Source organism: Varroa jacobsoni, unplaced genomic scaffold (assembly GCF_002532875.2).
Source record: "Varroa jacobsoni isolate VJ856 unplaced genomic scaffold, vjacob_1.0 scaffold_972, whole genome shotgun sequence".
Classification (NCBI taxonomy): Eukaryota; Metazoa; Arthropoda; class Arachnida; order Mesostigmata; family Varroidae; genus Varroa; species Varroa jacobsoni.
Genome location: NW_019213874.1, coordinates 1 through 14,151, shown reverse-complemented (window position 1 = coordinate 14,151; position 14,151 = coordinate 1). Strand labels below are relative to the sequence as shown.

General features: G+C 38.0%; 2 protein-coding genes across 2 annotated transcripts in view; one reads left to right on the top strand and one right to left on the bottom strand.

Annotated features, from left to right (window-relative positions):
- LOC111265419 (lysine-specific demethylase 7B) overlaps positions 1-13,173 on the top strand; it is a gene marked incomplete at its 3' end in the record, with an annotated part of 27,624 nt that extends 14,451 nt beyond the window's left edge. Inside the window, 7 exon segments of the mRNA XM_022842084.2 lie at positions 2,864-2,949; positions 5,878-5,995; positions 7,491-7,793; positions 8,251-8,449; positions 11,892-12,142; positions 12,492-12,747; positions 13,028-13,173. Of these exon segments, the coding sequence (XP_022697819.1) occupies positions 2,864-2,949; positions 5,878-5,995; positions 7,491-7,793; positions 8,251-8,449; positions 11,892-12,142; positions 12,492-12,747; positions 13,028-13,173 (1,359 nt within the window).
- On the bottom strand, positions 9,174-11,875 carry LOC111265422 (inositol polyphosphate multikinase-like). Its single transcript, XM_022842089.2, has one exon. The coding sequence runs from the start codon at positions 11,300-11,302 to the stop codon at positions 10,394-10,396; it is 909 nt and encodes a 302-aa protein (XP_022697824.1). The 5' UTR covers positions 11,303-11,875; the 3' UTR covers positions 9,174-10,393.
- Positions 13,174-14,151: the final 978 nt, after the last annotated feature.

Genomic DNA, 14,151 nt, shown 5'->3' with positions numbered 1-14,151 from the left:
ATATGAATTATGAGATGTTCCGATAAAGGTCTTAAATCGGTTAACACCATTTTGATCGTGCAAATAAGAAATGCATCGTTGGCTAGACCGAATAAACCCGGCACCAGTTGGCATCCGTACAAGATTTCTGCTACCTCATACCGTTTTTGTTGGATTGATATAATTATTTTCACGTTTTGTGCTGTTTAAAATGAGTGGAAACGTTTGTCACTAGTTAGCACTAGTTATTACTATTGTTAGCATTACTATTTTTCAAGTTGTGCACTAATATAGGTATTTAACTTTCTCTGTGCCAAGGCTACAATAACTTTATCTCTATAAAGTTTTTGATCAGATAAAATCCGCAGTAAAGCTAACTTCAAATCGTACCTTACTAGGATGTACTAATATATGTTGCTGTTCTTACGTTGATTTAAAGTATATTTAATGTTTTGCCGATACATTTAATTATTTTTACGAAATTTCTGCAATAGTACCATTATATATTATGCCTTACTCTGATGTATACGTAAATAGATCTGCTTCAATGTACGCCTTATTTTAAGTCGCTCTGTTGTTAGCGCGTCGTTCCAGAACGAGCAAAGTCTCTTGCGTTTACTGACTACAAACCAGCATACACTTACCCAGACAGGTTGCGTATTATCGAAGCGCTGATGTCGGATCCGCAGGTTGCGCAACGGAGTTAGAAAAATCTAAACTTTGATCGATGATGTCTAGACTATGTAAGTTTCCCCTCTAGCAATATCAGTGTTAGCTAGAACCTAGCGGACCCAAAGAATTCGACTCAGTGAACAACAAGACTTTATCGTTTCTGAGCAAGCTAAGCCTTTGCCCACGTTCGGAGTAGACGGCTAATCCTACCAATTGCATGTTGCTACCAAGTGCGCTGTACCACTACATAATATCTGATAAATGCAATCAGATACATTTACAAAAATAGTTTTCAGTTGAAAATTATAAAATTTACGACCGGTCAAAGGTATACGTAGTGAGCCGACAAAAAAGAAATTTCCGCGCGCTAGCTGAACATCATAATATTTACTTCAATGAAGTGAGTCCAGCGTCTTGTCGATCAAGCTATCGTTTGGGTCAAGTTAAAGAATTCGTAAGAAATAATATATTAAAGCTGTTTATTGTCTGATACTTCGGTTTTCGTTGTGCTATTATCAGTTTCGTTTCATAATTGTGCTATTATATTATATATGTGTACTAACCCGGAAAAGTTTAACCTGTAACAGAACACTTATGCATATAAATAAAATTACCAGTGAATAGTACCTCCTAAAGTTGTATATAATAGTTGCTACGCAAATAATTTTCTCTTAGCAAATCTTTACGCACAAATGAGTAATAATGAAGTATTCATTACGTAATTGAATTGGCGGCCAACTTGAGCCTTTTAGTGCAACGCTGATAAAGAGAAAATATTTGAAACGCGATATATGAACACTGAAATTATACACGTGATCCAAGTAATGTGGCCTTAACTTCTGTATGTCAAAATACTATAATAGGACGGACGTCGTGGTAGGTTGGTGGATAACATATTTGCCTGCCGATCTTAGGGATACATTGTGGTCTAGGTCTGAATTCCGGACCTAGATAGGCTGACTTCGTGTCGTGGTGAGAGTTACCCGATTGTCTGTTGAAATGTCTGACAGCGATGCCGGACGTAAAACTCGAAACGGAGAGAAACTAAAATAGACAAAATATTTAAACCGTCCAGTTGAACGAACATTTTGTTTCACAAAAAATATCTATGAAAGAAATATAGAAACAATACTAGCAGCAAAGCTACAAAGCTTCAGTTGTTTGCACAATTTAATATGCCGTAATGTTGTAAATATGGCGACAACAGATCATGGAAAAAGAATAAAAGAAGAATAAGAAATAAACTTTTTAAACTCTCATTCCGAGGCCTGCTTCAAGCAGTGACAAATTTTTCACTCGGCGACTGCGTATTCTATATATATATATATATATATATTGCACTTTAAACAAGCAATCGGTCATTCCGGCTGCGCGTCTACAACAACAATAACTGTTAATAATAGCATAGCAAAATTTGATGATGTCCATTGACGACTCAAGCTTCGGAAAAGGCAACTGTACAGGAAGAACAGCCAAAGCACCTTTGATATAGGCGTATTTCGCCGCGATATATACAGCGATTTGCAATTTTAGTACGATGTGATTATTTTTCTTATGACTATACATATGTATTATGTATTTTACTTATGAGATGCTAAAATCTATTTTGGAATAGAGTCAAGAATAGATGTTATACGGATCGATCACAGACATAGCAAAACCCTTGTATGACTAATGAATCATGCTTTAAACATTGGTTTTGATTTTCGAATTACTATTCTAAATATACGTATATATTTCAAACATTTTTCCATAGTGTTTGTATCCATACGATTAGGCGTTCACATTGAGTAACTTTGTTGACCTTTAATATTTAATTATGGTTGTTTTATTTTTGCGACAATATTATGCTTGGGTTTCCATTAAATATCAATGTGCCTTTTTGTTTAATAGGGAACAAATGAGTAGTTTAGTTGTAATCATTTTCAAAATTTAAACTCAATAGAAGTAGCTTACTTTTATTGGACAAATTGGACATCATTGTCACGCATCAATTGAAGAAAGATAGGAACGTTAAGCCGCTTTACGTCAATTTTTTCATGACAGAACACGATTTATTCTTTTTGTTGGCCTAGTAAATAAATTACTGCTCTTGACAAATTATTCAATACAGTGCTAAATATAGCTTATATTACTGTTCAGGTAATATGCCTTTTAAACCGGCTCATATGTGTTTATCGTTTAACAGTATGTTTTTGTTCGATTCTTTCAGCTGCACTGGAGTAAAAGAACACGATGCGGGTGATATCATCAAGTATCATTGTCCCAATTGCCAGATTGGTCATGGCCCTTCAAAATGTACGGTGGTGTCATAGTTGGTCTTCTAGTTATTAGGTTCAATCTATTGTCATATGCTTACGTTTGCTGGTTTGTGTTGTTTGCGTGTATATAGGTAGTTTGAATTTTAATAGTGCCAGTTTGGTATTATTGTTTTTAAGAACTGAATAAAATTAGTTCGTATGTAAGAATTCTTAGAAGCACCAGTGGGATCTGTATGTCCACCTTATGGACTTACGTCAACGGTACACTATGCATGACCTCATATCGATATGAAACAGAGAATTGCACGGACCGGTAAGTGGTTTTTCATAACCATTTTTAAAATCTGTCTAAGTATTTATTATTCGTTGAGGTGATCTTTGTAAAAGATGGCTTAGGTTCAAATTAAGCCGCGAGCATATTTCACCTTGCTGCGGTCCGCTGAAATGATTTGACGCAAAGGTTAACGAGGGCCGAACGATGATCGTCAAACTCGATAGCGTCGCCATCTACTTGACCTTACCACTTCATCGCTGTTGTTGACTGTTTCTCATTGTCACTTACTCTATAATGCTTTAGACTGAGACCTGCATGTATCGCCCACATTGTAACAGGTGTAAAACAACAAAACATACCATGGTTGCACCTGTGTACAAAATGATACGAATGCACCAGGGCTTCAACCAGTTGTTTTTAGTCTACGTACTCAGTCAGCTAGTGTTTACCAAAAGGCATTACTGCCTGTCTGCTGCTTATAGAGTTTCTTAATAGGGTCTTCTCCGATCAAAAAAAAATTTGCGAATGGTCGTGAACACGCCCGTTTGCATTGTATTTCATATCTGTTGTGTATAATTTTCTCAATGATGTAAAGTCAGTTGTTATGGGCACGAACAAATCCACTTAAAGAAGTAGATTGATACCACGCCTGCTGTCTGATAAGTGCAATGCCAATAGAATGTGGAACGGAAGTTCAGGCTAGACATAAAGATTATGACTCATTTTGAACGCTGCGTTTGCCCTCGATTTTATCAGAGTACCTTTAAAAATTCAGAGAAGCTTGTCGTCTTTAGAACTTCCTAATGGAGCAGAAAAGAAATAGCCGTAGCTAATTATTTGGTTGACCGTCTAGCGAATTTATAAGTCGCCCCCGGCATAATCAAACCCCAGGTCACGTTAATTTTCGCTGATGACCGGCTGACTAAATATTTCATGAATTCGTCGGTAGTTCCCATGGAAACATTTGATTGTTTTTTTAATATTGTTTTTACTTTTCCGTTGTATAGAAAAGCATCAAATTTGTCAGCCGGAAAACGTGGTGTCTTTATTTTCGAAAATAATAATTGTTTACTATCCTACGTTGTTTTAGGTGCAGGCAATAGGCATACTTATGTATTTTACCCTGTAAATACGAAACAATAAGGTCTGGATGATGGCAAAAAGGTAATACAATCGCCCCACCAAATTCACTTTGGCAAATGGAGCTCGGAATTGTAGAATTCATGCAGGCATTTAAATTGGCCCCAAATGAGCTAAACAAACTTAAAGTATGTCCCCTTTATGTGGCCTAAATGGCGTGGGCTAAAAAAACGCTGTTCTTTTGCATGCGTTCCTTCATGATGGGCATATTTTCGACGGCAGTCAATAATTTCACGCAATCTAGAGGACGGAGAAGAATAAATCATTTACGCAGTGTGCGCCACGCAGCAGTACTTCAACTCCATGAATTAGCTAAATTTTTATTGTTATGCATGCACTGCGTCTGCTGTTGGGCCTTTAGGTATTGTTTACTTCAAGAACGTCAACACAGTGTGATCAAAAAATTTCTCATTATATAAGGCAGTCAGCGTCAGCCAGTCGCTTCTATCATTGTGCTGACGGCTTTTCATCTAACTTTCGATTCGGTTATCGTCTTTTCATAGTTCTAAGGCTAACTGTGTATATCTCAATTTTCCATGACTATAAAATCGAGAGGTCAGACAGGCGTCAAATGTTGTCAGTGCCCATGCTACATAGTTACTCATCGTCTGAGTATGTCTTTTAGAAAACTAGAAGACAACATCGAATTGTCACAGAGAGAACCAGTTATAATTACCGCTCTTGTGGTCAGCTTTGCTGTTCTGCTTCAGTCGCTAGGTGCACTATCACCGACATAAAAAAAATAAACAAAGAAATAAAACAACAGGCCAGTAGGCGCGCACCTTTAATTCCATGTCTTGCAATTGTGTTGCCAGCCAATAGCACTTAGAACAGTGTACACACATTTTAGTTTCCGGCTGTATAGAATAACGGCCCTAGCATGCTATTGTGAAAAGTCGGATAGTGCGTGGACAGCGCCTATAGTTAACGCTTCTAATGCCACTCGTAGTGATGATGGTGTAGATTATTTTTGATGGTGGTGATCATGGCAGTTTTACAAAGCGCGGCTGGAATATTCATCCGTTGCTCACTCAGGCGTTACTCGATTATGCTACTCGAGAACGTCGCCGCTAATGGGGAGTAAATTTTAGCGGAGCGTAAGAGCAAAAAAAACGAAGAGCACTAGACAGATGAGGGCTAACTGCGTTTTTTCCGCGAACAGTATAGGACACAAATGCACACGCGAACTAGGGACAAATGGAAGGTGCCATCGTAGGAAATAGCAGCGGTGTCATCAAGCATCGGTGAAACTACTAGCGGTGTACGAGGGTGGGTCGTTTGACGTAAATACATCGACGGGCCTAGCAAAAGAAGTAAAAAAACAACAAATGCTAATGTCTCACATTACAAAAAGCGGGTACACTTAGTTTAGATCTAAGCGTAGGCGGCTGGGCTCACTGTCAAATAGGATATGGTGTGCTGCCCAAAGTGTAATAAGGGCATTAGCTGCAGTACTATTCTGCCTAGTGACAATAATGATGATAAAGATGCTTCTAATGATGCGCGCGTTTTGCCTGCTGGCACTTATCGAATTGTACCTATCCAACTTAGGGAAGGTACGAACAAACTGGCATCGGCACGACTACAGCGACCCGCTGGCGGACGAGAAAAAAGTTCAAGCTGGAACTCATGTCTTTATTCAAGAGCTCAAAAATCGACCGTTTCGCAGGTAGGTAAACGAGTGAAAAATTGTTGCATGATTCAAAACAATGTATTATGCATGTACTTATAAAAAGATTTCGCATATATAAAAAAATAAATAAATAAAAAAAGACTTATGGAATTGAAGTTAGGTACGTATCAATTAAAATGTATTTGTAAGGTAGTAACAATAGCTTACGAAGCAATTGAATTTTTCTGTCGAAACCTTATTTAGCAATCGAAACTGTTTTTCTTGATAATCACCTTTTCTCCTGTTCATTTTAACAATATATGTTACTCCAAATGATGACACGATTTCTTTTACTAGTTTAATTAATGATGATGAAACTAAACAAATGGCCATCACAAACGCCGATTACATAAAGATTTTTGCAAATCCAATAATAGATATTGCTTAATTAATGATATGTTATTACAGCCATGTGATGTACGAAAATGCTACATGGCCTCAGGTGTTTCTTTAAGGAAAATCACACCCACTTTTCTATAGGACAACACAAATAGCAATGTGGTTTGTAAATTTTTAGTTTGCTGTATGACGGAAAAAAGCTTCTACGCATCCTAATCACGTTAAAGGCAAATATGTAGGCAAAGTCATCTCGGGTTTTTTTCTATGGCTATTTATGACTTCCAGCTTCCCATTCAAGATATTATTTTATAGCATACGCTATACTCGACAGATGGATGCCTTGACGGGTCCTTTGCAAGATTTCAATTTAAGTCTTAAGCTTGTAAGAGCCACTGTAAAAAAATAACTGATGACGAATCCATATTTCATTGCCTGACCCTTGTTGTTGTTGCGGTTTTTCAAATGATTCGTAGCTCACTCTTGTTGTTTTACCTTGTTTTACCGGATATAGGGCACGTTAAGTGAATTCAGAACAACTAACGGTTGTTAACTGTAATATAGACATCTCCAACATGCTGTTTTTTGTCTAATGTGACTTCCATTCGTTTCAGTAATTTTTGTTGTTCAAATCTGCGCCGAAATCTCTGTTCTCTCACACTCGCATTGTACATTACCGAAAAACCTTTTAACAATGGCTTTTAGTGACGTAACAATGGTATTGCGGAACTCGTTGAAGTCTCACTTAAATATGCGTTAGAAAATTGATTTAAATTTGAGGTGTTATGGCTATGGAAAGTGTTTGGTTCGTGAGACGCTTAGCAGCAAAAAGCAGTTCCTTCTAAAAGCTCTAATAAATTCCTCAGAGAGTGCAGCCTCGGAGAGTCTCCCTTCAGAGAGGCCTAGACTCGCGTGCTGTGTCTCAGATGTGGACACCTTCGTTAAACAGTACGTGATTTTGGGCCTACTCTACCTACTAGATGGTAGCTGCCACAATCTAAAACCATTCCGGACTTCACTTATGTGTTTGTGTACCGGATTTCATCGATTTCTAATTTCGATTTTTTTTTGTATTGAAAAAAAAATGAAAAGAAATTTAAACAGAGTGCAAAATAACTGAATGCGACTATTCATTAACGCTGATGTTCCTTTACAGTGGACTAGATGTCACAACGTGCTTGTCGGCCAGCGAGCTAACACTAGCTTATCTGGAGAAAACGTCATTTATGAATCCATTACTTATTGCGGACAAAGAGGGCCTCGGTCTTATGTTGCCGCCGCCTGATCTATCGGTTGGCGATGTAGTCGATTTTATTGGACCGGACTACCTTGTTGACGTAATTGATGTTCTTAAACAAGAGTCCATCAAAATGACGCTTGCAGAGTTCGCCGATTATTACACCTCATACAACCGAACAAAAGTTTTTAATGTCGTCTCGTTAGAATTCAGTGATACGAGGTATGCGTGAGCAGAAAAATTTGATCTGTCTAATAAATGATAAGATACGTCATATATCATATTAGGAGAATTGTTATCACTGTGATTTAGAACTATGTGGAAATGTCACCCATACGTTTGTGTTCCATACCATATATACACATAAGTAAAAAATTTAATTAAGGTCACAAAGCTTCGAGAAACTTTCCGAGGGTACTAAAACACCTTGCCTTAGGAAATTAACTTCTTATAATGTAATATATTGGTATTAATATGTACTAATAATAATAGTCAGTGAGTACTATTTCATGTAGGAATATGAATATAGAAAAGGGCGTGTACTTCTTTGACAGAGGAAAAGGACAGATTGTTTTTCTATTGATGATTCGTGGGTTAAAAGCGCGTTAGCGTCAAGTTGATAAAATCATATTTTTAAAATATTCTAGTTGTCACATGCAACATTTGATCTGTTTTGCAGACTATCCGACTTCGTACGCCCACCTTCACTTGTATCTCAAATCAGTTGGGTAGAACAATGTTGGCCGCGATCGCTTGCATCCGTGGGTGACCACCGAAGACCTGCTGTGATGAAGTACTGTCTCATGGGCACAGAGAATAGTTACACTGACTTCCATATTGATTTTGGGGGCAGCTCGGTGTGGTATCACGTACTTCGGGTAAGCGATTCTTCTGCTAAATACAGTTTAGAAGCGTAGAGTATGTTTTGAAGAAGAAGCTGATTTCCGAAGGTTTAGTACATTTTTATTATTAGGTTTCAAAGCGAATTTGTAGGGCTGAAGTCCGGCCGTGATTCGGTTTTTTTGAAGTGCACAACTGATGAAGGCTGATGAACGATTTATATGCTGCCATGTTTTCTGTTATGTGCACTAGACCAAGACGACTACATGTACACATGTGTTAAAACGTTGCAAACAATTGCTATCTAAACAAATAAGCATGTAGGCAAACAAAACATAAACGGGTAGAGAAAATTTGTTAAAATCAAGTTCTTAAAAGTTAAGGTTAAAGAAAGCTTTTACAGAAGCCCTACTGTGTAGCTCCCTCTCGTACTGTATTTAATTACCGTCCTTGTTTTGTGTTTATTCAAACGCATCTATGGATAATCCGAATATCGATATCCATTGTTTTCACGGTTAAGATTTGCAACTATCTTATGGGAATTTATTGTGTTAATATCAGACACTCTCATTTGTGTTATTATCATTACCCGTTTGCGCAATCAACAAGTCATTGTCGAATTAAAAATATCGTTTTACGAAGATCTTGTGGTACGCTCTAGCCTAGCATTCGGCTGTTTTAATCTATTGCCACATGAAAATCAACAGGTGTGGGCACAGCCGCGGCAACGGCAGACATATTGATGACAAACATAGACATGTTTTGAAGCCTTGCGATTTATGTCAAGATACCAAGTTAATGTAAAGATAATGAACTGCAACAGCCTCAGCTTGTTGCGCTTGAAAATATCAACTACGTCAGCGTACACACAAGTACATCCGTTGCTGTCGCTGCCATCGCGTTTCTCGTTGTCCGCGCAAGTATGCGTGCAACAACCAGCCTGCGTCAACCTATATATGAATCCATCCGACAACTGTTGGAGTTCTCACTTTTGCTATGATCCTATATTATACGTATGTCGCAAAGAGAGTAATTAGTCATCGAAACAGCATCTGGGCCTAACCTTCACTCGTGGTCGTGCCAGTATACGATTCGCAAAGGCCTGCCTTATGGTTATCATAAGAATCTCATTCATTAGAACAAGTGTTGTTTGTCGTTACTCTCACATTTATTGACAGTTTTATTTATATAGATCCATTCGATAGCGTAATTTACATGACTGGAGTCGTTTTTTTTTGTTCAGAACTCTCTACTACCAAATCGGAAGTAACCAGTAATTGGTAGATACAGTGGTTTCAACTTATTGACGAAATATAATGCGTAATTACATAAGATGATCTGAGCCGGCCTGCCGGGCCTCTGATCTGTCTGCTAATGTTTGACATTGCTGCAGTTGTATTATCGTAATAAAGACGACAATAATAAACACCCTATGGCACACGAATATCGAGGCAGTAACGTGACTGTAACTGCAGCGACTATGTCGAGGTAAAGTCGTATTTATTTGTTGCCGCAGTACGTCACAAACGCGGTGAAACAATCGAAGCGACCTTTGTTAATATACTTCAATATACATCCGACTCATAACAATAACCGTATTAACGAATGTGCCGCGATATTTTTTGGGTGCTCGTCGCATACGAATGTTACCCAGCTGTACGGTTTAAAACAAACGTACAGCTGGGCAAGATGACTGGTTATCAAATAAACTCAATTCATTATCTCTTTAAAAAAATTTTAATACTGACCATTATTACTGCCAAGTATGTCTGCGAGAACAAGAACTTACTCGTCACGCTGTATGAAGCAATCTTTATTGGTACTGCGCACATCTACCTGACAGTTTGGTAGCGATGTAAAATGTTGTTCCTGTGCTCCGATTTTTCTTGGAATTCTTTATTTAGCTAGCTTTAGTATGATCGTATCAAACCCGATAAATGTTACAAAGAAAACCGCATTGCTTAAGGTGTCTGCTCATATTTTCATCGAGCAAGTTTTATATCGTAGTTTGGCTGACAGGCCTCGAAATCCTTAATAAGATTCTTCAAACCGTAAATATAATTATCATCGAGTTTACCATTCTCTTGATCCATTTCGTGCACGTGAGCGAAGTCAATAAGTTTAACGGTCGCATGTTCTTTTTTTGCTTCATATATAAAAAGAATTGAGCTTCCATAGAATACGAATCGTCTTTGATTCATAAACCATTTATCTATAGTTTTCAGCTGATCGAACATGAGCTCTACACAATTGGGATTTGAATTAGTGAACTTCTTGATGCCCTTGCCTATAGTGTCCTTCGTTAATCGAAGACAGTAATTATCACCATACATTTTGAACTTGCCTTCCTCATAAATTCTCATCGCTAATATCCTATAGCCAATATCTCTCTGTGGCGGAAATTTACTTTCGTGTTTTTCAATTTTTTCGGGAGTTGCATCAGGCCCGTATGTGACTCGACCAATTTTGATATCGGCGATGCATGGAAGTTCGAAGCCATGGACCAGATCTTCTATTTTGATGTATTTAACGGGGGGGCCGTCCATACCTGGAACGACGTAATCTGATTGAAATTCACCGAGATATTGGGCCGTTAAGCCGATAATTCCATGCAGCACCTGGTCGCAGCATTGCTGAGCCTCGGCAAAGCTGGCCGTGCAATTCTTAGCATGTTCTGTTATTTTTTCGTAGAAACCTTGTTCTCGTATAGATCGTACATCATTTTCCACTAGCGGTTTGAGTACCGATCCGTCGCTGTGAAGAAGAAGACCCAATTTTGTTTGACCTTTTCCATGGCGATGGCCTGCAACTTGGTGATATAGCGGAAAAGTATTTGTTGGATATGTGAGTTTTGGATCTGGCTCTTTAACCGCGCCGCATTGAAATTCCATGCTTCGTTTTCGCCCTCTTACCTAATCTAAACTGACTATCGTAAAATAATAACAGAATGGAAAAAGCAAAGGAAATCCGTTATTTAGCATTCTGTCCAGCAAACTACAAGAAATCACTAACTAACAGGCGGCATAGGTTGTTTAGTCTTCAAATTAAGAGGACCGGTTTCTATCCAGCACCTCTGGTATGTGTGTATTCGAAGCCATTGTCTGTTTAAATGGCGAGACAGTAATAGCTATTCAGCAATCGACGTATACTCGTAAAACGCAGTACGGGCAACTTCAAATAGACGTACGTACTGACTATACGCCTTGCATATTCAGCATCTATAATTGAAAAGCACTGACTGTGAATAGTACATAGTAACGCTGAACGCAACCAAAGTTTTCCTACCTGCTAGTTTTTGTATCTATCTAATACGCTCCCAAAAAACCTCGTTAACAACGATATACTCGGACCAAAGCCCTACTGAAAGATTCACTCTGAAGACTTTCAACCAGAATTCAGATAAAAACCTAATGTTTGCGGGATAATAGATACCTTGATAGCGAAATCGTCCGCCATATATTGTCTTTTATTTTTAAACAGGGAGAAAAAGTATTCTACTTAATTCGTCCAACAGAGGAAAACTTAATCAAGTACGAACGCTGGATGGCTGCAGCGGATCAGAGCGAAATATTTCTCGCTGACGAAGTTGACTCCTGCTTTCGTCTGGCGCTACGTGCAGGGGAAACTCTATTTATTCCGACGGGATGGATTCACGCTGTTCTCACGACGACTGATTCAATGGTTTTTGGTGGGAACTTCCTTCACTCGTACAATATCGGTCTGCAACTGAGGTGAGTAGATTTATGATATACACCCGTAACGGGGAGTGCGCCGTCGTCTATGATATAATTGGCGTCTCCGAGTGAAGATAAAGTTTTGAACGCGTATTATTTCTAAGCAGCTATGATTTGTATACCTCCTGATCGTTCGATTTACAGTTGCTACGTATAATATTACTCTTTAAAGAATAAATCGCCCCTATCTACTTACGAATATATGCATGTTGTTCATTTACGTTAGTTCGCAATAGAAAGAACTCCAATACAATTTGTAATAAGTCCTTTTTAGCTCCCTTAATTGAATGGTAGGTGTTACTATTTGTGTACATGTATGCAGTTGCTTACACAAATCATTTTTCAGTGTCTACGAAATGGAACAACGACTTAATTGTCCATCAAAGTTCATGTTTCCATCGTTCGAAACTACGAACTGGTTTGCTGCTGCCCGCGTTATTGAACAGCTCCGCCAGAGTGTTCGACCAGCTCCGTTTCTCGTCAACGGAGCGAAGGCTCTTTTAGGCGAACTGCGTCGCTGGGCCAGCGAAGCTCAACAACCTGGCGGGCAAAATCGTGCGGAAGCAATTCCTGCTCAAGTTAACGTCCCACTTATCGCTAAGGTAATTACAATTACAAAGATTGTAATTAATTCTTCTGATATGTCATTCACAATTGTTTAGAATTTCGGAAGATTGGCGTTTTCTTAGAATGTGAATGACTTACCCATTACCTTGTAACAAAAATTCAGAAAAAATAATAGCGGTAGTAAGTATAAATTTTATATATTTAAAGACAATCAGTAATAGTGTTCCTTCTACTGAAACGATGTTCATAAACTTGAGTAAGTTAGTGACAGCGTTTACCTTTAATGATCGCTTCCCTGCTATTATCGTCCTTCAGGAGCTCGCAAAAGAAGTGAAAAACTCCGAAAAAAAATGGGGCAAAAAGAAAGGCAAGAGAGACTTTTTCGGTGGAGGTACACTCCACTCACCCCAATCACAAGCTCTTCGCGTAAAATTAAAAAATCTCACTGCAATCGACACAGGGTATGTAATTTCAAAAATTAGTGCATTTTGTATTACGTAACGGATTATTTCTGATGTATATATATATATATATAATCTCATCATTAGTATAAAAAATATATAATACTGTTTATTAGGAAATACTGGCTTTTAGTTGTGCCAGGCCCTATTAAAAAACTCGTGTCATCATCCTTACTATTATATAAGAAGTTCCGTAAGACGCAAACAGTTATTTTCCTTTTCGTTTTAGAATCTGATTCTTTATTTTGTTTGTTTACTTAGTGAAAATCTACTCATCTTCACGCATTTACAGTAATTCATATTCTGCTCGCTCTGTCTTACACCCTCTTCACTTTTTACGAGTGTTCTTATTGTATTGCGATATGTTCTATCGATCTTAACGACATTTTTTTTAACTATACCCCAATCCGATTTTGTCCATCTTGTATTTACTCTTATCAGCCACATTAACCTCCTGCTCTCCTTTTGTTACCGGGTCAACAATCATGATTAGTCTTTAGCCCATCCCTACACCCTAATTAGGTTTTTTTTCGTATTAATGAAATTAGGCATCCACTAATAACCTCATTTCTTGCCATACTCTTAACACCCACATCATACATTGTGTTCATCTTACTCGTTGTTTTCGCTGTGCTTAGTTCGCTTAGCTCGGTAATTGATCTCGAGTCATACTTTTATAGTTGTTGTAGAATTCTTAGCATCATCCAGACCTTTAATCTTCGTTATTACCACATACTTTTATTATATTTACTTATATTATATCACATAATTTTAACGCATATATATATATGTTCTTTCCACCATGCTCTGTGATCATTGGAGCAGAGGCAGCAATAACACATTCCCACTATGTCAGCGAATATTCTAATGAATATCGGTTTCTTATCTTCCATTCTATACCGGTCAACGTAGCCAGCGTATTTGGAATACAAAAGCATTCCGGACAGAACTAAGCTAAACATTTTAACAAATCTGTTT